The 25,615-nt window shown below is 40.4% G+C and overlaps 1 protein-coding gene across 1 annotated transcript in view; it reads right to left on the bottom strand.

Moving 5' to 3' along the window:
* Positions 1–25,615, bottom strand: part of si:dkey-112m2.1 (transmembrane protein 132D) — a 71,953-nt gene that overhangs the window by 23,563 nt on the left and 22,775 nt on the right. Inside the window, exons 3-4 of the mRNA XM_068753231.1 lie at positions 22,421–22,564; positions 2,326–2,515 (exon numbers count right to left, since the gene is read on the bottom strand). Coding sequence (XP_068609332.1) covers positions 2,326–2,515; positions 22,421–22,564 — 334 coding nt within the window. The remainder of the gene's footprint in view (positions 1–2,325; positions 2,516–22,420; positions 22,565–25,615) is intronic.

Raw genomic sequence — 25,615 nt, 5'->3', positions numbered from 1 at the left:
GGGCTTGTTGTCGTACGTGGCGAGCTCCTGAAGTTGAAGCACATTGTCATCAATCAATAACCTCCTTGCAGTCTAAATAGTTTAACATAATTTTGGATGGAGGAAAAGATCATTTAATCTCATGACTTTATTTGAACAGCTGCGTCTGTATGATAAATGACAGCTGCTAAACTGACAGCCTGACAATGCTGCTAACCTTTTCCTCTGCTCCGCTCTCATTCGCTGTCAATCTCTTTCCCGCATTCACTCAACCACACACTCGGTACACACACACATCTTTTGTTTCCACCCGAGAACAGTCGCAGCAACAAATTAGATCAAATAAAAAAATTGTGTGCAAAAAGCTAGCAGTCGTTTTTTTTAAAACTATACTGAGTTGTTTCTATGGAGACTTGTCTAGCTACATCAGCGTGAACTGGGTGCTTTTCAGAACATTGCAGTTTGACATGCTTCAAGTCATGTTATTGCAAATCCTAACAGGGCTTGCAGGTTGTGCTGTGTGACACAAACCTGGACAGAGAGACTGTGCATCTCTATATCATCTCTGATTCACGTGGAGAAACATGTATGGAGTTGGTGACGCACATTGAGAGCTGATAAGGTGATGTTGGACTGTACAATGATGCATCGCACCTTTTCACTTTGTTAATACCAACTGTTAATGACAGAGCCACATTATTGTAGACGTTTAAAGTTTAAAACAACAGTTAAAACAAACAAAGTTTCACCACCTGCACATTTGGAATGCGCGACACTTCGAGTGAAGGCGGCGACAGCTCATTGCTGTAATTACAGTGAGTGTCCTCCATGAAACCTGATCATAGGCTGAAACCTAATGAATGGTGTTCAAAGACCGTTTACTGTATATTCATGGTCCCAATGTTGTGATGATTTTTTTGCAGCGAAGAGAAGCAGTCAGTTTGATCGCTGTGAACATAAATACCACAGTGACATTACTGCATAGTCCTGAATGATGGATGTGAGGATGCGAGCCGTCCTTGTGCCGCTAGAGGATAATGTAAATGGGAGAATTAACAGAATTAACCTCCTCCTCCGCCACAAGCACCTCAGTAAGCACCTCAAAGCATTTCTTTTCTCTATTGTCTCTAGTTGACCATGTGCACTCTTTTATAAATCTGTATTGACACATCATTCTGAGCATATAAAGTTTGACTTTTGATTTATTTTTTATTGTGTTGAAATTTTCTTTTACGTGAAATCTCTGCTTCAATTTTTAACGTTACATATCCACATATCGGGATCATCCGTTGTGATATTCTGCTCTTTGATTTTCACACAGTCTCAATATCAGCCAGTAAAAAAAAAGATGCTGAATTCAGAACAGCTTGGCCAGCCAGGGCCACAATTTGGAAGCTTGATCTAAGGGTTCTGGATCTTTGTCACTTCACTGGTATACAGCTGGTCCTCATTAGCGTTCCGAAGACCCCGTCGCTAAACGATTTCATTGCTAAACGAAACCCCTGTAGGCCGACAACTTGGCCGACATTTTGTGTGGTCAAAAAATGTTTACCCTGCGATGTGCTGGTGACGCTTCCGAGGTGTACCCTATGTTACTTTGTGACTTTATCCGTAACATGCATAGAAAAGCTGTGATAGGCTCCAGCATACTTTTACATTTCGGAACACCCGTCGTAACTCCGAGACATCGTTAAACGAGTGTGTCATTCAGTGAGGACTGCATGTAATAAAGTGGCTCTATGTGAAGGCTCACCACACACTCCCCAGCAGATGTAGCGCAGCCTTTTATTCTTACGTTGTTACTTTTGAAATCTACAGCAGGTTCAAGTCCAATTAATCCAAAATCCTGATCCAGATTGTTTGTTCTGGTTAGAGGGATCATGTTATTTATGTTATATTACATTTTTGGTCCAAAACTATCGCTAAATCCTGCTCTGCAAACCAGACCCTGATATAATTTAATGCTCAAAATGATAAATTCCAAAATCCAAATGTTTCATGCAAGCAGTTCCTGGGGAGTAGATTACTGGTTGGACTAAATGGCCCTTTTTGGGCTTCGGGGTAGTTTTTTCCTACTTAAACAATAATTTGTTCCAGACCAACCACCTACAAAAATAAACTGTAGCACCACAACAGGAATGATTAGCATTATGCATCCTTTACCTTGATACTACTTTGATAGTTTTGGTGTGTTTAGCACTATCACATGATTACAACCAATGATTTCAACATTTTATATTGAAGTGTTTATCAAAATAAAGAAACCTTGCCATCAGCGTTGCTGTGTTAGTGAAAAATATGATTCCTTTGGCAACAGTTTAAATGCTTTCACAGCTCACTCCTCACCATGGCGAGTGGCACGATGCCACCTTGGTCCTGCGGTGCCAGGCGGATCGGAGTCAGCACTTCACCACTCAGGGTGCGGGTGAGAGGATATTCCACTTGCCACGTTACCTCTCGTCCACCCTGAACAACCATCAGCCCGTTCACCTCGAGGTCCACCTGCAGCAGCCGTTGGTATCCTGCCGTGTCCACTCTGTAAGGCGAGACAGGGAGATGTGTGTCAGGAGTCGATTCAGGTAAAAGTGGAAGGCAGGAAAGGGGGGGGGGGGGGGGGGGGCAAAGAAAGATAGGTGGGAATAGAAAGGATAACAGGATAGAAATAATGTGTGAGTCAGATGGGAGTAGCAGAAAAATAGATTAGGTAAAGGAAAGGGTAACAGGGGGAAAAAGGTGAATAATGTCAGCACACTGACAGTGGGAAAATGTAGGAAGGGAAGGGAGCCGGATAAAGTGAGTCAAAGCGAGGCGGAAAGGAAATGAGGAAAAATAAGAGGAAACGGGGACAAAAATAGTTTGAAGATAGTGGACAGATAGAGAAATGGGGAAAGCTGAGTGGAGATTGGTTCTTTTCATCCATTATAAGGTCAGCTTGATTTTGGTGAAAAGAATAAAGCTCTGATGAGAATGTATTGCACGTTAAAATATTAAGACAATGTTAAAAACATTTTAAGAGAAGTGGATGTCCTGCAGCATGACATGCAGACGCATGCTATATTGACCTAAAATACCAGTATCTCATCTCACAAGCAGATGTGAAACTAATCACGCCAGTATTGAAATTCATTCTCACATCCGCATAGAACTATGGTGTTGGCACAAAAAAGCAATTTATTTTTCCTTTTGCAATATGGAGCTTCTGTTTCAGAGATTGCCAAGGCCAAGCAAATAATTTTCTTTCAGCTGATGGAGATGCAAACAAAGCAGAAAAGACAATGAATGCAAAATAAAATCTGGCAAACTTATTTGGCTTTGCTGAGTCCCTAAGTTTGATTAAGCTTTGTCATATCCAAAACCCCGATGTAACACATCAACAACCACACACAGATGAACGGTGTCTTGAAATATAAGATTCTCATTTGAGTCTCTAGAATTGGCCACCCTACAAAAAAAACTAGGAAGTACTTCAAGATGTGATAGAAGTATGTATCTAAGACTTTGGTACAAAGTTCTTTTAATGCATGGTCTTTTTATTTCTATTACAGGCAGTGTGTTTGTTTTTTGTGTCACAATTAAAGCAAGGCTGGAGAAAGGCCAAATTAAACAGGAGGGTGTGTGTGTGTTTGTGTGTGTGAGGGGTATCCAAGGTTTCCCTTGAACATATTTTGGCGAAAGCCTGCATTTAATGCTCCCCCAAATCCCCCTCGTGTGTACCCACTTCAGACGCTAGCCTCACTTCAAAGTGTCGATTTAAGGATTCACTCTGGTAGAAAAGTGCAAGGAGGAGTTTTGGAAACTGAAAACAGCTTGGATAGCAGTTCTGGTACAGGCTGGAAGGCGATGGTAAAGCATTCACTTTCTGTTTGCTTAATGTGTTTCTGAACACGAGTCAGACGTTTTTCAGTAAAGGATAAAAGTGGCGAAAACACACAATTATTGTCAACAAATCTTATGAGATGCAAAATGAATTCAAGCAAGAGACTCGAACATTTCAGCACCTATTGCATAAGAACTGCTAGGAAACACAAAAAGCAGTATAATTATAACTAACTATAATTATACCTATTTGTGTAATATTTGCTATAGTACCCAGGTATTTAAAGAAAGGAACAAACTTACATTTAATGAACTTAAAATATTTAAATTATATATTTCCATGTGGAATGGTGATTATGGTCTTCAATTCAATTCCGATTTCTTTTTTTATTGCCAGATCATAATAAAAATTCACGAGAGAGAGAGAGTGTCAGGGACAAAGGGAGAAATAAATAAACATACATTTATACATAAAAAAGAGGTAGAAAGACAGAGAGACAAGAGCAAAGGACAGAGATATGGAGAAACAAAAACAGAGAAGGAGAGAGCGAGTGACAGAGAGACAATGACACAGAGCAGGAGGGAGAGGGGCATGAAGACAAAGACAGAGACAACAGCTACATGATGCATATTCATCTATGTAGTGGTTCATACTATAGACTAGGAAACTGCAGAGTAGAGAGCTGCTATACAGGAAATACTGAAGCTACAGATGGTAATGCTAGCAGTGATGATGGACAGCAGGTTCTGTAGCTCCATGGACAGAAGGACTTGCAGACTGAGACAGATGGAGGGAGAACAGAAGAAGAGGCAGCAAACAACTACGGGGAAGACAGGAAGTTGTTCACAAACCCAACCTGCATGTGCTTTGCACTATGCTGCATGCTATACTTCATACTTTTCTACTTTACTAACAGATTTATTACAGAATTCTACATCAATGGAAAATGAGTTGTGACAACACAACCAACTAAAGGACAAAAAGCAAACGTGACATTACGAGCCACTATTTTGACTTCTGTATAGCCGTGCTTTCAAGCGACATGCTGCTCTGAAAATGCATTTTTTTCCTCTTTGAAAATAATTTCCTTATCATCAAAGTTACACATCAAAAGCAAAAATAAAGTGCTGCTGTGAACAAACAGCTCACAAAACAAAGACTGCAGCTTTTATTTTGTTTGCCCCTATTAACTGATTTGTCGGCAATGGCAGCCTTTAAAAGTATGTCTGTGGGGTGTAATTCTAATTATCAGTCACTTGCTGGGGCCTCAAGTCCATCCATCGTCCTCATTACCTTTTTAATTATTCTTTTTGTTGGAGAGTGCTATGGTGCTGTGGTTGGGTATCCTGCATTTGCTGAATACATACGTAGGGCTCATGGATGGAGACTGCAGTGGCTAGCCCTTATGGAATGTAGTTAAAGCTGAATCTATTGTCACAATCAGTAATGCTTGAAAGGGCACCTCCACTTCACTCTTTATGCAATCTGTCTGTTTGTGATTGTGGTAAAAAAAAAAAAAAAAAGTCTAAAAATTGAAATTAATAGAAAACTAAATCAGAATGAGGAAGCGGCCTTTGTGAGTTTTATTAAATAAGCAGAAAGTATTTCTGCAGAAAGGTCAAATGCATGAAGAGCATCTTGCCGCGAGCGACACAGAGAAGCGAGATCAGGGCGGCTTTATTAGCAGCGTGTTCTATACATAGACATGATGTGAACTGTTACAGATAACGGTTACAGTCATCCCGGAGCCCATATTATGTGCTACAATGCAGCGATCATGTCACGGTTTCATGACATTCTATCTGAGTTATTTAATAATTGCTAAAACAATTAAGGAAATAAAGTGTTAATACAAATAACTCAATTTGGTGTGTATGTTAATCACTTGCCAATGTCTTTAGTTTTCTTGTCTTTCCATTTTTCCTTCATCCCTCATCCATTCAACCTCTACCTCCCCTGTAGTGCTACGATCCTGCCAATAGAGGGCAGTTCACTCTCTCTTACCCTCACCCCCTCATCCAGCACGTCTTTTTGGATGATAAGTGTCTGCAGCCCACCAGTTGGAGGGGTCAGACTCCCTCCCCCCCATTTGTAAAAGAACCATAGCTGCCATATTAAAATATAATATGACAGACAAAACATGGGTTTAAAAAGGCTGTCATCAAACCAAAAATGTCCACAGGAATCGCTGAATTAACTGCACCCAAAATACAAAAACAGTGACAGCGCACGCACACTGGTAATTTCATTTGTTGCACACAAACAAGGTGGAAAATCTGTCCTGTCATGGGCAGGAGGCTTTCGAAGTGTCTCCATTTGTCAGAGCTATTGTTGGGTGTGAAAGCCCAAACATAACAAAGAAACTGAACTCACCAGGAGAAACATGCAACACGCTCTCTATTGTGTAAGATTTCAAACGCAGCCTCATAAAAAGATGCTCTAAGCAGCACAAGAACCAATATAAGAGAGAAGAAGAAAAAAAAAACATGAAAGAAATTCTGTCTACTTGAACATAAAAGTGGAGCAGATGAACACAAAGGGCACGGTAAGCACGCAGCCATGCTCTCCTCTTTTCACTCTTGACACTTGTGTGGATACGTGGTTCCGACAAAGGTAGAGAAAGAGGAGTCTGCTGTCTTCTTCGTATCCCGGGGGGGGGGGGGGGGGGGGGGGGGGGGGATTTGGTTAGCACTCACAACAATGATACATCAAAGACCCAAATCTATTTTAACGCAGTGAAACGACAGCGAGTCCAAAAACAGGAGAGGGAGTGAGACATTTAGGGAGTTGTGTGCAGCGTGTGTTCGAGGACCGAGGGATAACCTTCATGTCGACTTGCTTTCATAAATACTACCGGTACAAAGATATATTTGGATAATTGCAGAAATTCCTGGAAACGGGCAGTTTTGTTGCGCTTTTTATTTTCTGTAGTCTGCTATGCTCAGCGGCTGCCAATCAGGCTATTTTCTGTATGCTGTTTCTTTTGTAATGATTTGTAAGTCTGAGCAATTTTTGTCATTTAAAGATTTAGTTTCTATTTTGATGAGCTGTCTATTAAATGGCACCTTCAAATCTCTTTTTTTTATTACCCCCCCCCAACCTCCCCACCCAACACATACCTACAAATATTATATTATTATTTAGGAACATGCAGGCAACAGAAAATTGCATTAAATCTATATGACCTTGTGAATGTTGTCTACTCCATAATAGAATCCTGACCTCTGAGCCCAGCAGTAATTCAACAAAGTACATGTCAGAGTGGGCGGGATGAACGTCTCCTGCTGGTCATTTGTCCTCAACATCCATCTCAGCCTTTGATTTCCTTGTCTGCCAAATTGCTCTTTTCATGTCTTATGGAGTTGTTCTTAAATCACAGTTCTTTCAGGGACTAAAGAAGAAGTCATAATGCTTCAAAGGGCATTGATTGAGCAATCAACACTTGAAAAGATCTGCTTTTCCAGATGTTTTAATTATATGTTGTTGACTTGCTCTCCAGCTGTGCAGCTGAGTATTGTTTTTATTAAGGCCCCAATGACTCTCCATATGAAAACACAATTTGATTGTAATTGGTTCAAAGGTTCCCAGAGGAAATCAGGTAAGATCTCTGATGAATGAAACCCGGCATGAGCAGAAGCTCCGTGGTCGGTAGCGAGCACTCGAAAAGGTCACTGCGCATTGATACTGGAGATCACCTTTTGACGAGTTCAGCAAAACCTAACCAGAGAGAAAGAGTATGCATGTAACAAGGTCATTAGAATATTATGATTAATAAATTAGGCGCTGATGTGTGAGAGCACAACAGAATCCAGCCTCCTCCCTAATGAGTCGAACTAGTTCAGTTCCAATATCTGCCTCTTCTTCTAGATTTGAGATGATGCTAATGCGATCCTATTGAAACTAGCAGAACACCCCTGATGCTGTTCCCCTGCTGCAGCACTGAACTGCAGACTCGAGGGGGGCAGATGTGGGGGAAAGGAGGGCATGGATTGAATGAAGAAAAAAAAGGCACAAAAATAACTTTCAATTATGTGTGTAGTGATGATGGTTTATTCATCATGAAATGTCCAAATTCTTTCCCAGAGAAAGCTCAGTGATCCACGTCACAGATGTTAGCAAAAAATAAAAAATAAAAATGCACAGCACTCGTAAAACACTCCTAACCTTGTGCTGTCAGGAGGGACCTGTGGCTTTTCCACCCAGGAACTGATGCATTCATGGAGCGATAAACATTGACATCTGACAGACAGATAATGAAAGAGATCATAAAATGGATCCATGTCAAGAGAGAGATGAAACGTAAAATAACCAATTTATGTATGCTGGCGATTTCCCCCAGGATCTATCAGAGCGGCGACGTCAGCTCTGTTCCTGTCAGCACAGATTACTTTGCATTTGCAGGAGGCCTGCAGAGTGCTAAATGTGTGAGGGTGAGAAGGAGTATAGAAGGAGTACATTTCTTTCCCCCAAATGACTTTTTTTTTTTTGCTCTTTCTCTCCAATATTTTCTGAAATAAGCCCCCTCTTTTTCCTGTCGCTGCTGCATCCTCCCGCTCTCATCTGCCTACTGGTCTGTTTTGTTTCTTTGAGTCATATTTTTCCTATATAGCTCTCAAGCAGTGTGTGAAATGAGAGGATACAGGCTTCCTGCATGAAACAGATGTGGCTCCTTGCATCAACCAATCAAAATGCAGCGCTTCCGCTCTTCACCATATTGGAGAAAAAAAAAATCCAATTGACGGCTAAAAAGCGGGCAAGAAGACACAGACATCTCCGGAAAAAAATGAGAAAGTTAACATCCTGTAAAAACAACTCTTCAAGGAGCTCATCTTTCAAGAGTCTAGGTCGGATCATGGCCAGAAAGGGGGTGATAAGAGTGTGAGCTTTTTTGTTTTAGCCATAAGACATGCATCATCCATTATAGGTAAATGTATGAGGGTGAAATGGTTATTTAAAATAGAAGCCTTTAACTTCCTCAAAAACAGGTTTCTATAAAGGAAAATAACAAAAAATAAATTACGTTTCTGAATTGCTCTGCTTATCATGTGGCAACACGGTGCCTGAAAATGTATGCAAATTGATCTCAGAAGGGGGGGGTGTTATCAAGCATTTCAACTGTGTTATTAAAAATGAGGACTTAAAAAAGACAAAATCCTTGTCCATTAAAATGGTGACGCTTTTCACAAACAACTTTGTAAATATTCTGTTTCTAAACAATGGAACAGAAATGCCCCATTTAGGTTTTTTTTTTTGGTCAACAAAATAATGAAGTTCATATTGAATTCACATTGAATGAATGTCTTCAGAGGTAATGTAAAATGTTGACATTTTAAATGTTCCTTCCACATTTAATTTGCTTTCTTCAAAATGTTTTCTCCAGCATAATTAAGATTTTTGGTCTTTCTCTGTGAAAAGCAGCTCAGCTGGTCTCTTGGAAATTGTGCTTCTTTGGGTTTGACATAATGATATTTTGCTTCCAGCATCATGCAAAAGAATTAAATGTTCTGGTAAATATTTCAAAATCTATTAAATCGAATAGTTAAAGAATTTGCCTCTGACGTCTGTGTTCCTCCTCGGATGGACTGGTCCTTTCATCTTTCCATTAATCTTTTTGCATTTCAAACTGAGCAGTGCGAGGACACGGTGTGATGAGTCACAGCAAAGACTATGGGTTCGAATCCAACTGACGACTTTTCTGTGTGTTCTCCTGTGTCTGTGTGGGTTCCGTCCATGTTCTCCAGCTTCCTCCGAGCACCAACACATGAAATATAGAGGAATTGGTGACAATAAATTGACCAGAGACGTGAATGTCACGCTGATCGGTTATTTGTCTGTGTGTCCCTTTGATGAACTGGCAACTTGTCCAATGTGAACCCTGCCTTCTCCCCAATGTTAGCCGGGATAGACTGGAGTTGGAAACTACTAAAGCACTGGACCAAGGTGATTCCAGGTAAACCTCCTTTATACATGCACATTAGCACTTTACAAGCAACCGAGTGCATGTCAGTGTGCGACCATTTATGGGAGCAGCTGATGATCTTGGAAGAAAATCTGGAAATGTTTAATCAAACTTGAAAATGATAAAAATAAGTTGTGTATTATATCTGACTTGCACGACACACAATGCACACATTTTGCTTTGTGCACCAAACCTGTGCTTCCAACCTGTCATATATATATATATATACTATGGCATGCCGTTCAGGAACTTATTATATATATATATCAAAAGTGCTGGAATATATGGACCGAACTATGAAAAGTCTGAGAATATGGACCGAACTCTGGAATATATATACGAAAAGTCTGAGAATATGGACCGAACTATGAAAAGTCTGAGAATATGGACCGAACTCTGGAATATATATACGAAAAGTCTGAGAATATGGACCGAACTATGAAAAGTCTGAGAATATGGACCGAACTCTGGAATATATATTTTGATATATATATTCAGACATTTTCATATATATATTCAGACATTTTCATATATATATTCAGACATTTTCATAAATATATTCAGACATTTTCATATATATATTCAGACATTTTCATAAATATATTCAGACATTTTCATAAATATATTCAGACATTTTCATAAATATATTCAGACATTTTCATATATATATTCAGACATTTTCATATATATATTCAGACATTTTCATAAATATATTCAGACTTTTTTCGGTGCACGGGAATATATATTTGAAAGCCGCGGTGTAGTGGTTGGGGTTCCGCGCTCACACCCCAGTCGCGCCCGTTCGGTTCCCGGTCGGGGCGCCAGATCGATCTTGTGTCATAAATGTAGTCAGCTCGAAATCTAGTGCCGGCAATCCTCAATGCGGAGATAATGAACGCCCTGAAACAAACCCGCAAGGGCTTTTTCGAAACGCTCCTCTTAGACAGGATGTTTGACTGTATTTGTAGTGTGATGCATGCTGTGGGTGTCCGACAAGTCACGTGATGGCTGGCGTGCCGACAGCTGATCGTCACGCCCCCTCGCTGGCCAAACTGTTCTGACCTGATACGGCACTTGACAGGTCACGTGACGGGGTCGAGGCTGCCTGCCCCGGAACATGCATAGCGCCGTTCTGGCTTTATACGGCGCTATGCATGTTCCGCCGTATAAAGCCAGAACGGCTTTATGCACGGCGATATGCATGTTCCGGGGCAGGCAGCCTCGACCCCATCACGCGACCCGTCAAGTGCCGTATAAAGCCAGAACGGCGCTATGCATGTTCCGGGGCAGGCAGCCTCGACCCCATCACGGACACTTATAGCATGTATTACAGTACAAGTACAATCAAACATCATATCTAAGAGGAGCATTTCAAAAAAGCCCTCGCAGATCTGTTTCAGGGCGTTCATTATCTCCTCATTGAGAATTGCCGGCACTAGATTTCGAGCTGACTCGCTCAGTGATGACGCAAGATCGCAGCTGCGCCGTGATGATGATGAATATATTTATTAGATAGAATGTATTTATTAGATAGAATGTTAGAGTACACGTACAGTCAGACAGCAGCATGTCTTACAGTACAAATATCCTGTCGAAGTGGAGGATTTCAAAAAAGCGCCCGTGGATTTGTTTCCGTTGAAAGTCATAAACTAGTTTGCCCGACCGGGAATCGAACAGGGGCGACAGGGGTGTGAGTGCGGAGCCCTAACCGCTACACCGCGGCTTTCAAATATATATTCCCGTGCACCGAAAAAAGTCTGAATATATTTATGAAAATGTCTGAATATATATATGAAAATGTCTGAATATATTTATGAAAATGTCTGAATATATTTATGAAAATGTCTGAATATATATATGAAAATGTCTGAATATATTTATGAAAATGTCTGAATATATTTATGAAAATGTCTGAATATATATATGAAAATGTCTGAATATATTTATGAAAATGTCTGAATATATATATGAAAATGTCTGAATATATTTATGAAAATGTCTGAATATATATATCAAAATATATATTCCAGAGTTCGGTCCATATTCTCAGACTTTTCGTATATATATTCCAGAGTTCGGTCCATATTCTCAGACTTTTCATAGTTCGGTCCATATTCTCAGACTTTTCGTATATATATTCCAGAGTTCGGTCCATATTCTCAGACTTTTCATAGTTCGGTCCATATATTCCAGAGTTCGGTCCATATTCTCAGACTTTTCATAGTTCGGTCCATATATTCCAGCACTTTTGATATATATATATAATAAGTTCCTGAACGGCATGCCATAATATACGTATATATATATATATGTCCGTTTGACCAGTCGCTCCCATTGTCTGATATTGATCTGACAGCTACTTCTTGTACAACAGCTTAAAGGGTATCTTCTCACATCTTAATGAAACCCAGAGGGACGTGACAAAGCGTTGGCATTCGCGGTTAAAAAATACATCCCTTATGATGGGAAGTGTGAACTCAAGGTCGTCCTGCCTGTTCTATAACTTATTAAACTTTGACTGCTCCCTCAGCAGCTCGGAGTTTCTGTTCAGTCAGTGAGAATCCCAAACTACTTCTACCCCCTTGCAACCTTAACTGTCTGCCTCAGTACTGCCTCTTCCCACTGTGCTCGACCCACCCAAACCTTCTTCTTTAGCTGCAGCTCCTCTCGAGAGCTTACAACGTGCAGGAGGAATTTTCCGTCATGGCACGCTAATTTGCTCCAACAATAAGACATTTAAGAAAGAAAAAAGTGAAGCCTTTGAACACAAATGTTTACAAATATTTTACCTCGCCGTGAAAGAGTCACAACACTGTCACATGAGATTAAATGATTATTTGGTGTGAGTGACGGCAACATTTTAATTCGAGGAACATTTTTCTTGTCGTCGCTCTGGACATTATTCATGTCATTTAAACCGCCGTCCTTTGACGCCGCTCAATGTGCAGCAAGGAGGTTATGAGACATGCTTAAAACAACAACTGCAATGCAACACAATTGTACACACACACTGTCCTCTATTCTATTATTGATTTCTGGGAGCTCCAGGAATGTCAGTGAAACTCTCCAGAGGGCTGCGGCGCTCATCCTCTTATTCTGGACAATAAGATCAACTCAGTGTGACTGGCTAATCTCCCCCTCGGAGATTAAACTCTCCACACCACACATGACACTTTGTTGCCTATTTATACGCACACACTATATACACTTGGATGACAAGACATTGGATTAAATTGTCATTTTTAGTATTTGCCTCTCTGTTGCTGTTGGATCGCATGACTCTTATGTGGCGATATGGCTGGAGTTTCTTTCCCCTCGCTTACTTCAGCTCTTCTTCTTCTCTTTGTTTGGCTTTCAGACAATCTATCTCTCGGTGTGCCACAGCGTTGTGGGAACAGAGGACATTTGTCCACACGCTTCCCTTGGTTTCCCTCTTCTGTTATCAGTTGAACTTCAGCATTTGCTTCCATTGTCACAGAATAACCCTCTTCACGCTACACATATTCGTGCTATACTGTGGTGGCAGTGTATTTTTTTTTTTTCTTCAACAAAACCTTAAGTGCTATATTCTCCTGCCATTAAGTGGCACATAACCCATATAAATGTTACAACCAAAGACAGAAGAAAAAAGAAGCAGCCACATTTACTCCCAAAGCAAGCAAAAAATGCCACAAATACTACAATCGGGATGCAGCAAGCTGCTGGGCCTAAATGAATGTGCCACCGCTCTTTACACAGCCAGACCACTGGAAACGAACTCTCTGCAAATCAGCAGCAGCGATCTAAACTAGGCAATAAAAATATGCATTTTAAAAAAAAAAACACACACACACACACACCACAAGGATGTCTCTTTATTGTGTGTTTTAGGGCTGTGTAGCAATTCCACACAAAAAAGAGCGGATCAAGGTCAATACTTTCACTACAATACAATACTACTATATTACTAAACTGAGACAGAAGGTATCATGACCCTGACTCTCCAGCCACGATAAAAATAGGAAGATACAAGACAAATGATAAATGTATTGAAAGGACGACTCAGCAACAGGATGGGAGCAGTGGCAGAACGCTGAACACAGAAGGCCGAGTGTGATGCAAGGAAGGATTTAAGGCCTTCCTCCCTGCTTTCTTCATAAAGAGTTCATTGGTACATTTGTGCAGTACATCAGTTCATTTCAGTTCCAATGCACTTAGCTAAAGATTCAGGAAAATCAATGATAAACCCCCCCCCCCCCCCAACCACAATTTATTCAAGTGGGAGGCACGGTGGTGTAGTGGGTGCTGCACTGCAAGAAGGTACCGGGTTCGAATCCTATCTGTGTGGAGTTTGTATGTTCTCCCCGTGTCCGTGTGGGTGTTCTCTGGTTTCCTCCCACCTCCGAAAGCATGCGATTTAGGTGAACTGATCACTTCAAAGTTGTCCGTAGTGTATGAGTGTGTGCATGAATGACTGTCTGTCCCTGTGTGGCCCCGCAATGTGCTGGCGACACATCTGGGGTGTGTATCCCGCATCTTGCCTATAGCAAGCTGGGATAGGATTCAGCAACTTCCGTGATCCGCAAAGAGGACAAGCGGATCCATTTGGATGAGACAATTGTCTCGTCTGCAAGAAAATCGATGGAAGGACAATTGCTTCAAAAGCAGAGAGAGAACAGTTGCAATTCTGAAGACAGCTTAAATCTGTTCGGAAAAAGATTTCTATGAGCAACACACCTGAGGAGAAAGTGGGAATGCAATTATCCTAATGGGCTGATGGGAACCGGCTTTGTGTTATACACGTCACAGTAAAATATACTGTATATCGATTTAAAGAATTCTAATTTCATGAATCTAACAGTCTCTAAACATCAGAGAAGGCTTTGTTCCTGACAGCCTGACGCTGTAATCTAACGTACAGCTTTTTCTTATGTGTGCTGAATGCATGAACACTCTTTCAGGCATACCCTAAGAGACTTAACTAGATAGAGCTCCTCCACAAAGCTGGTGTTAACTTCAACAAAGAATGAAATGTTTGACGGACACATCCCTTTGAAGGTCCTGCACCTTTTCTTTTTCCTCCCATTTTGATAACACAAAAAGTCACTATAAGCTCCTTGGATCATTTTACATTCGAGGCAACAATGATTGCTTTTGTAGTAAGCTCTTTCTATCGCTCTTTTATTCTGCTCTAGAAATGTAGAATTTTCAACTCATTCCTGAGGCACAAAGGGACTCGAGTCGCAGGCAATATTGAAGTGTTGTCATGAAATCTTCAACAATTTTTGAGAAAAATAATTCCTGAACATGATGTCATTTATCAGAGATGTGCACTTTGCTTTGTCATAGCCTACAAACCCAATTCCAATGTTCTGCCTTAAAACCGATGAGGTGCGGTGAGTGTTGCCGTAAACTCAAACCACCATTGTATACAAGTCCAATTTCACCGGCGCACACAATGTAGGACAAATGTATTAATAAGCTTAATAATTGATATGACAATGGAATGATGGTGTTAATAAATCATTGCTTGTTGCACGGTAATTCACTAATCCCTCTGGTGATCATGTAAATGAAGTGGCATTTTCATTAACGACAGTTTTAATCTGCGGCATGCACAGAGGGACTTCTGCTGACGCGAGTTTAAAATGATTTCGATGTGTCCTTTGGTGTAAATATTTTGTTATTATTATTATTTGTTATTATTATTATATTATTCTTAGCTGCCCTCGCCAGTTGTTTCCTGTCAAGCTGTGTTCTGTCTCTGCAAGGGAATATTTCTTATTTCCAGGGTACTGCTGCCAAGATAGAGGTAAAAGAACTCCTTATTTAGGAGAAATCAATCATTGTGTTTGGAATATTTTTAAGGAGATTTGTTATGTTTGCATTACAAATTGCAGTGCCTCACAGCCACTGCTCTGGAACCCAAACTGGTTTTTTTTAGCTTCCCTTAAGGCGTTTGCTCGTTCAGCTATAATGAGGTCTTCATCTCTCTTTTGTTTTCAGTATTTATGTCATTGTACTCTGGATTATTTCACGGCGCTGAAAAGCTGTCATTAGACTTTTATGCCTTTTCCTTTGTTTTAATGTTTGGCTGTAATTGACAGTTTAAATCAGCGTGGCTGGTATCCCACAGTGGAAGGTTTCCCCAGTGTTCTTTCTTAAACCTTGACTGTAAATCCTTTACGGAAACCTTTCAAAATCACAAACTTGATGCTGCTTGATGTGGATTAGTCTCTTTAAATCTTGTACAAAAGGTACATGCATATACTATGCAATGCTTGTATTTATGCATGCATGCTAAGGATTTGCTACCTCGATCAAATGTAGTTTCTTCAGTGAAATCCTGAATGTTTTCTGGCCGACGAATCCCTTTTGTCATTTTCTCCTCCCTCATGCTCACAAGTATAAATGAATATAAAACAAGCAAGATGCACACATAGATGTGCACCCCATGACAAACAAACTGTTCCCTCATTCACTTTATAGAACAGGTATATGTGGACAAGGTTAATAAGAATTCTAACCCCACCGTGACCCTTTGCTGGCCTGAGCTCTTGCTTCTGCTCCCCTGCCTCATTACTCTGTCAAGTAAAAAAAAACACCTTTCCTCCCCACCCACTGGATGACAGTGGGATTTCATGAGAGTGGGAGAGGAGAACAGGCCCATGTTTTCATCCTTTACATTTCCCTCCATCTGGCATTAAACACAACCAGGCTTTAGTCTGGTGAATTGATCCGTCTTCTCACCTACACGGACACAAAACACATCCAAATGAAGTTCAAGCTCAATTATAGATCTGACAATTAGCGATTTAACTTTTAAAAAAGGACGGCCTGGTGGCGCAGTGGTAAGCGCTGTTGCCTCACAGCAAGGAGGTTGGGGTTTTGAATCTGGCTTGTGGCCTTTCTGAAGTTTGCATGTTCTCCCAGAGCCTGCGTGGGTTCTCTCCAGGTTCTCCAGCTTCCATTCAATTTAGGTGGATTAGTGATGCTAAATTGCCCATAGGTGTTGTGTTGCCCTGCAATTAACTGGTGGCTTGTCCAGGGTGTACCCCACCTCTGGACCATTGACTAAGAAGGTGGATGAAAGATTTTACTTTAAAATGATTAATATCATTGATTCCTAATTATGCATTCAAAGGAACATTTATCCCATCCATTTGAATTTTAACAGACAGGGACAGTTTAGAATGGCTTGACAACATAAAAAATGTGGCCCCTGAACTGTGCAGGGAAAAACAAAACACCAGACAATCATAGCAGATAATTGAAAAGTGTAAACCCCCTTATTGATTTCTGTAAAATTTCATGCACCCATATGTTCGCCTACTTTACTTGGATAACAAAGAGCTGAGGTCTGGATCTGGATTCAGTCCCAAAGGACTCTGCAGGAAGGATGCTACACTTCACAGTAAGATACCAGTTAATTTATAACATGCAGGTCAAGTATAAGAATCCACAGTAAATATCTAATGACTGTCTGGAGCTGTTGGGGGAGAAGGTGAGACACAAGAGGAGGCAGAACGTATCTTTGAGTCGGAGGATGTGGTCCAAATCATTCTCCAGAGATTAAATTCATTATGACTCATTAGTGGCATCACGTCCGTTTTGATTTCCATTAACGAAGACAGGTTTAAGCAAAAAAAAGATTAACTTTTTTTTTGCCGAGACTCAAGAGGCTGTTTCCTCTATAGAGCCTTCAAGAGTGCATAAATCACGAGAAGGCCCAGCAACACACAGAACTCAAATGCCACTCATGCAAATTAAATTACAAATGGTCGATATTGTGGGTCCATCTGACGGCCACACTGTTCCCTGCCTTAGACTGTTGGAGTAATCATTTTTAATATAAGGGAGGCAGAAAAAACTGAGCATTTCACAACTGCATTAGTGACCTTATTGGCAAACACAAGAAAATAAGGAAAATGATTATAGAACATATATAAATATATATTTCTATTCAAATTATATGCTTACAGCAAACACGGTGTGCCGGGTGGAAGAAAACAGCATTTTACGATCACACAAATTTGACCACCTGCAGAGGTAATTGCTTTGCCTTCTTCAACAATTCAAGGACATGGAGAAAAAGAAACACACATAAATGCATCCTGCTCTCATCACATAACTTCATGTCTTTTTGTCATAAATACACGGTTTAAATTTGTATATTTATTCTACTACAACGTGCTTTTGAGAAGATTTTTTTATTAAAATCACAAAAGGTCACTGATGCCTTCAAAGGAAAATCAAATTGTGTATCCTTTGCCGAATCAAATACTCACAAATAGGGTCATATGTGCACACATTGAGGGAGACTGTTAGCCGACAGGTCATTAACATCCATGCATTTCCATTGAATTCAGACTGCACTGAAGGGTCCTTTGATCTTTGACTCAAGTTTTAAATGCAGTTTCACTTGTTCTCATGGCCCAGCCATTGATTGCATTCATTTGCTTTCTAAGTAAAGGAAAGTTCATTCAGAGAGAACGGCACAGGGCCCTCTGACCCCCCCCCCCCCCCCCCGCCGCCGAACTGAAAAGGACTAAATATCGAACTTCTTTCTCCTTCAGTCTTCCCTCACCATTGTTCTGTCAATTACTCTGCCTCCGACCGACTCTCCAGCAGGGAGAAAAGCTGCCTTATAGACGCATATTCACTAACCCAAACAATTTACATGGACCCACGGTTCATGAGGTGCAGCCAAATGTCAACACTGAATGAACAATCTATCCTTTATCCATTCAGCTATTGTCTATGCATTTATGCACACGCTGTAGTTCTGTGGGCTAATTATACACACTGAATCTTCGCAATTTCCGTTGCAGCTAATGTATGAAATATAATCATCATATCCATTGAAGGATGACATTATTCCTCATCATAATACATTCATATGTGAATGGGAAATTTCCTATTTTATAATGACAGGATTTCCATAAGGGAAGCCACGTAATAACTGTCTTGCATTTCATATGAGGGGGGCGGGGGGGGAGAGAAAATGAGAGAATCTGCCGTTGAGATGGAAGGAAAAGTGATGAGAGCAGGGGACGATTGCAGACAAGTCCTGGGGCTATTATCACCATATCAAGAACAATAAATCAAAATGGGTTAAAATGTACATGCTGGTTCGGTGCCACTTAGACATACATAATGAGATCATGGATGTGGCACAGCCGTCATATGAGGCACAAAATGGGTTGGTCGCACTCTCGGGGACCCAAATAACCTTTGTGTGATTGAACATGGCACACAATAGGAGGTCCAGGTTGTCATGGCTACGTTTTTTAACGTGATTTGTTTGGTTTATTCCGTGTTCCTCTGTTTCCTCTCCCTCACTGATTTTCCTTTCTGTTGATTGCCGTGCGTAGCAGCTGAGGGCGGACAGGTTGAGCCAAACGAGACACACCTGATCCTCAGCCCTCGTTTGGCGACGCCCGTCCTCCCTCTGCCGGTTTCAGGTTTTTGTCATTAGGCTGCATATTTTTGTTGTGTTTATTATTAGCGTATTTTCTGATTTTTGTTTGGCTGTGTATTTTTGTTTGTTCTTCCTGATGCCTGCACGTCATTTGTTTATGATGCTGGAATTTTTTGTTGAGAGAATATTTTCATTGTTAGCATAACTGAAGGATCAAAATATCAGACATTGATAAAGGTCTATATGGTGAACTGGAAATAAATCTGTATTGAGAAACTAAGTCGAGTCAATCTTATCTAACAACATATTTCACATGGTACTTACATGGGATTTGTGGCTTATTTTCCTCTCCGACTCACTGCAGCATATGCAAATGAGTTGCGTGTTCTAGAACAAGCTTGGGGTTTGCATTCCCCTATTGATGCGTGGTTTTTCTGAAAGACCCTCAGAGGCTCATGTCACCTCCCTCAGCAGATGGCTGGGGCCAAACACGGAATGACAAGCCTGGATTTCACTGATGCTTAAAACATGATTTTGATGACTGCTGGGTGACAATTTGGATCTTTAACCTATTTTAACACAAGATATTAAACACAATACACAGTAGTATATGCTCAGATTTTAAAAAAGGAGATTTTCTGCACGATTTATTTTTCATGTGCAAACTCAAATGCATTTCGCTACATTTGTAATGAGGGCAAATATGATGAAATGTACACTCGAAACATTATCACATGCAATATTGGTTGAAATAGAATTCAATTCCTCTTGGTGTCCCGCCCCGTTGTCAGTCAGATAGAAGGCTGCTGTTTTGCTTTCAGATAGCACCCTAAAACACTGTAGACGATGTTGTAATAGCTTTTCTCTCCACACAGTGACATATTACATATGTCATGGATTTCTCTGCAGATGACACATGATATGGATAATTCTGCAAGACACACGAGCTGTAAAACAGCAGTGTGAATTAGCTCTAGTTTTCTTAGATCGACCCCCGATTCTGAGGAACCCCGAGGTGGGGAGATAGTTTCCTTTGTCAGTGAACAATGGCAATGAGGTATCCTCCAGTTCTCTGTTGTGTTGAACTGCTGTATATGAACTGAGCAACCTGTATAAACCCCAGCTGCAACTGTTTGCTCAGGCAGGAGAGACTCCCCAGAGCCTCATTGGTCCTACAACACAAACTATCTCCTAATGGACGATAGGAAAAACTCCTTTGGGAACCAAGCCCAGAGCAAATGTCGCTGTGAAAATATACTTTGCACTTATGAAAGCAAAGATCAGAATGATGGGTGCTCATGGTCAACCCACTGTCTTGGAGGAATAGCTTTGATCACCACTGGTTAGAACATCCATGTTTTCAAAAGCTATATTGCTGCTGAATTCACCCCCTTCATTTGTACATGTGATATTTTGACAAAGTGAGCAAAATAAAATAAAACAAGTTGGTACATTCTTTAGGTTTTATGTGCCATGCTTCAACTCCTGCACTCACACACGAGACTCGTATCAAACTTGGAAACACTGCTGAACAACAGGCCAAGGACTGCGTGGGAACATAAATGCAACAGCAGTTCAAAACCCTCATTCTTCAAGCGTTTTCTCAACTCTTGTCAATCAAACAGGAACCCCAAATTGTGTTAGCTTTCATTAAAAGCACATAACAGATCCAGATGCACCCTGGGTACCTGGCATACATGGTGGGTGATTCTCTTCTTGCTTTTTGGATTGGCTTTATCTTATAGGAGCATCACTGTCAAATACGGTTTACACAGACTATTCCATCACTTGACGCAATATGTTCAGGCACAGAGGAAATGCGTACAAGATTCCCCAAGTGTGTGTGTTTTGTCATGCTTATCTGTCCAAACAGCTGATGAGGATATTGCTTGGAGACAAAAATAATTAGAATTAGCTTGATGGTGGCGATACATCAGAGGTAACAGTGAGAGAGTCCACAGAGATCTGAAAGACAATTGTGAGCATCCACTTTGATCTTGCATCAGTCATCTTTATTATAGACTGGATACAACAATCACGGCGTCCTACTTGAAGTGTTGTGGAGATTCTTTTGCATTCAGCTCATTGTTCAGATGAGATCCTGTTTCTTTAGAGAGGCTGTGATTCATCGCGGCAGCTCAGTGAACAAAACACGGTGCCTTGTCTTCATTTAGAGAAAAGAGTTTTGTAAGTCTCTTTTTAAAATTGAAGGAATGTTCATGTTGATAAGACATTTTTAGTAGAGTTAGGATCAAATCAGGCTTACTATAGGATTTCCTTATCTTTTATAGTACACCAATTTGCAATTCCTGCTGCTTACAGAAAGCTGTGAATGGAAAAAGTGAGTGTGTGTGTTTGTGTGTGTGTGTGTGTGTGTCTGTGGTTGTTTTTTAATTTTTATGACAGTCGACTGTACAGGACAATTAACCTTAAGATAAAGGTGGGGAAACGCATCGAATGGTAAAACCTCGGTTTCACTCATAATTTATTGCCATTACATTAGAATCAAAAAGATCACTTTACTCTAGATAAGTTATGTTGATTCAATTTGATAATCTTACAGAAAATTAGAAGCTTAGTTGTTGCATTTTGTGTTGCCTTGAAAATGAGAATTTCAAGGCATAGTGCCAGACTCAACAAGTATGACTTTGATTTCAGGCTCTCTGCAGCAAGGGATGTGACAGAAACGCATGTAAATGATGCATGGAGGACTTGTCATTCATCACTGCAGTCATTCGCCGCCGTCATACCCAAATAACAGCCAAGCCAGCTTGTGTCCCTTCCTGCATACATCTTCTCTTTCTCAACCTACAATTGCTAAGCTGTCAAGCTCAATGTCAAATAATGTAGAGAAACACACTCTCACACACACAAAAAGAGACATGCAGTTATTATTCATTATGCAAACTGTAATGCCATAATTACAGCGTTACAGGTCTTATGCTCTTTTATATAATTAAATCTCCCAAAGCAGCAATTTAGATAATGTTTAAGGGCTATAAAGGGGCAACTAGGAAAATAATGGCATTAATTAAAAAAAAAATTCCAGATTGTAAAATAATTCACAGTAATTAATTGGCAGCAGTTTAACCTGCTCATAGAAAACAGATACACCAGTTTTTACTGTTTTTGTTTAAATGATAAATATATTACAAATGCATGTGTATAAAGTAATGCATATTCATAGTATTCATTTGAATCTTTTGATGTGTGTATGAATATTTCATTCATAGATTAATCGTGCAAGAGGAAGCGTCTGACGTACCTTTGACTAAAACCATTCTCCTTCCTCCGACAGTGGAGAGTAACGACCCTGTGTCCTTCACTTCTGACATCCTGACTCACGCTCCACAAAACAGGGTTACTGGCTCTTGCTCCCAGGAACGCCACACCATTCTTCAGCTTAACCCTGCAACAGAAAAACAAAACAAAAAAACATTCAATTGAAAGTGGAACAGCCAATAGTGCAGCTCTTAAATTGCAGAGATTCATGAATACAATGAGATCACAAAATGAACCCTTCAAACTGTCACACCCGCATCCAAGAACATTAAACTATAGCTGCAGAACAAAACATTGCACTGAGCAATACAGACATACTGATATGCTATATAAAAAAGGAAAACTTGCCAAGGTTTGGGAAAACTATTTTCCTTTCAGTCAATTAATGTTTTGCAGTGTCATAATTCAAACTTGATTCCCGGAACCTCTGCTGGTGCATCAGGATTGATAAAGGTGACGGTTGCTTTCCTATGAAGGCACAATTTCAAGATCACGTGCGTCCCCTCAGATGTGCAGAAGAAAACAGCAAATTTCACAGCATTAGATTGTGTCCATGTGTCAGAAAATTCTGAACCTTGATCTGCTGGCTGCAAATTCCTTGCATGTAGCTCGGCACATTACACAAACAAGGACTCCTCCTCGGTTAAATGTTGGTGTCTTTGCTCACACTTACTCAAATAGAGCTGCTGATGAGACAGAATTGGGAGAGAACCAAGGCACTGTGTCCGCTGGCCAAGGGCCGAGTAATTGTGCTTCAGAAGATGAGCACAGCTGTTTAAATGGCAATGAGCTCAGCGCCGATCCGCCTCTGCTTTAAAGTGAATGGAAGATGGGACTCTGATTGTTTCAGTTCATGTTATGCCTTTACACGTGCATGTTTCACCTTACTTTGCACCAAGGTTATGTGGCACTTAACCAGCAAGTGGGAGTTGGATACACCTGCGACGCACCTGAGCTTATAAAGCCTTGGCTTGTTGAAATAGCCCCTTACATCCATTTTACTCTGTGCAGCTGTCAGCCCTCATTTCAATACAAAATCTTGTGACCCTCCTCAACCCATTTCAGCTCCAGGCTGTTATATTCATTGCCGAGGCTGAGCCCACTCAAATCTCCTACAGAGAGAGAGCTTTATTTTTTATCCCAAAACTACCACCCGTATCTGAACTCAATGAGAGGGTTTCCTGCTGCACTACCTACGGCTTCACATTCCCTCAAACATGATGGCGTTGGGAAGTGTACCTTTATTACCTCCGGATGGATCTTGATGAAAAAGAAAAAGTCCAGATCCCAGTATGGATACAAACAAATATCCAGATTTTCCCATTTACTTATAATGGATGCTTTACAATATGCATTCAATTCACTCACCAAAAATCCCAGTCATAAAGGGGTCCGATATGAAATATCATAAAAAATGACTTTTGGATCGGATCCTGAATGAAGTCAGGAAAAAAATATTCACATTTACTTGTCATGGTTGGTGTACAAAGATACCAAGAACCATGTAGAACCTTTTGATGGTGATCCATCTAATTATTATAAATCTAATTATGAGAGGAATGAGCTGCTTGCCGGAGGTTTGCGCTCAATGAGTGCTTTTCTAGTTTATTTATTGTAAATGAAGTGAGTGAACGAACTCCATCAGGACAACAGCTGGGCCAATAAAGAGTGCATGCTGAATGATAGAGTAGTTTTGATATCATAATTGCTTTTTAATGGCTTGTAATATCCTAACATCCAGGTGCTCTCTCTAGAAATAGAGGCTACACTGCCCCGCTACAGATTTTAAAAGCACAACACATCACTACAATTATTTATGGCACAGTCTGTCGGAGGTTATATGTATGCAGAAGAACAATAATTTCCTTTATGTCAAGCACAATGTCACATTGCTGCTCTCCTCTTCCTCTTCTTTCCCATGAAATTACATTGAAGTGGCGTTTAGTGCTTATTTTTACAAACAAGTCTCGTTCAAACCATTGCTGTAAATGCAGCGGGGTATTTTATATGGTGGAAAAAAATAAGAACGTTTCAGCAAGAAAAAGAGAGATATAAAGTAAACTACCATCAGGAAAAAAAAAGGCAAGGTGGAAAAACATTCAAATTCAGAGTGGCATGAATGCTGGGTAATCCCCCCCCACTCCTCATCAAAATAATTGCAGACCGTTCTAGTCCTGGCCTGCAAAAAAAGACTTTTACAGGATGAAGGGAAAAAAAGTGAGCCTTAACTGGGGGATAATGACATGAAAAGCCATGCAACAGTCGTTAGAGGAGCACAGTCATTACATTTTCAGTGTTCGGCTGGTCTTCTTTGATCGGATCCATGCTGCCGCAGCGCTAATAACTGGCCCTGTGTTCGTTTCAGCTCCTGAAGAGCAAAGATGAAGGCAGCTGGTGCGGTAGACACCGACAATAACTAGGAGGAGAGGATTTATTGCCATCTGCCCTCCTGTTTGCCGGCTGTCACCTTAGCCACAGTAATTACCACAAACTCACAGACAGATTCAACCGAAAGACAATTTGAAGTGTAGAAACCCTGTGATACAGAGCAGCAACCTGTTCTTCCTTATTTTGCCTTCTGATACCGATCAATCAAATCAAAAATTGCATCCATTTTGATGAATAACCGTCTTGGTCATTTACAAGTACAAACAAAACCTGATAAATTAAGTTTTGAAAATATGCTTGTTCAGTTTTATTTATTATTAAATACACGAATACATGTTTGAACAAACTGAAAAAAATGGTGTGGTGTTTTTTTCCAATTTATTTAACATTCCATCAAGTAAATGATTAATCTTGTAATCAATAAATTAACTTGGTTAGCCATCTTAATTGATTAATTGATTTATATTGATATGCAACAAAGCAAACCACTGCTATTGCCCTTTCCACAGTCGATTTTCTCTCTATCTACGTTCCTAAGTTTTAAAGTGTCTCATCCTCTTCCTTTCAGTTTCATCCACCTCTATTCAACTTGCTCTTATTTTGACCCTTGTGCGTTATTTTAGGGAGTTGAATTAACAAATGTAATGTGGTAAATGCGATTGGTTTGGCTAATATGATTTCTGGCGAGGGAGGAAGCGGGTGGTTGGCAATAAGGGAAAGTAATTTGAAGGGAGCTCCCCTTTCACATGCATCAGCACTTAAAGCTGCCTCATTAATTCCATGAAAACCC

This window comes from Brachionichthys hirsutus, chromosome 19, assembly GCF_040956055.1.
Source record: "Brachionichthys hirsutus isolate HB-005 chromosome 19, CSIRO-AGI_Bhir_v1, whole genome shotgun sequence".
Lineage (NCBI taxonomy): Eukaryota > Metazoa > Chordata > Actinopteri > Lophiiformes > Brachionichthyidae > Brachionichthys > Brachionichthys hirsutus.
The sequence above is the reverse complement of the archived record's forward strand: the minus strand, read 5'-3'. Positions and strand labels throughout refer to the sequence as shown.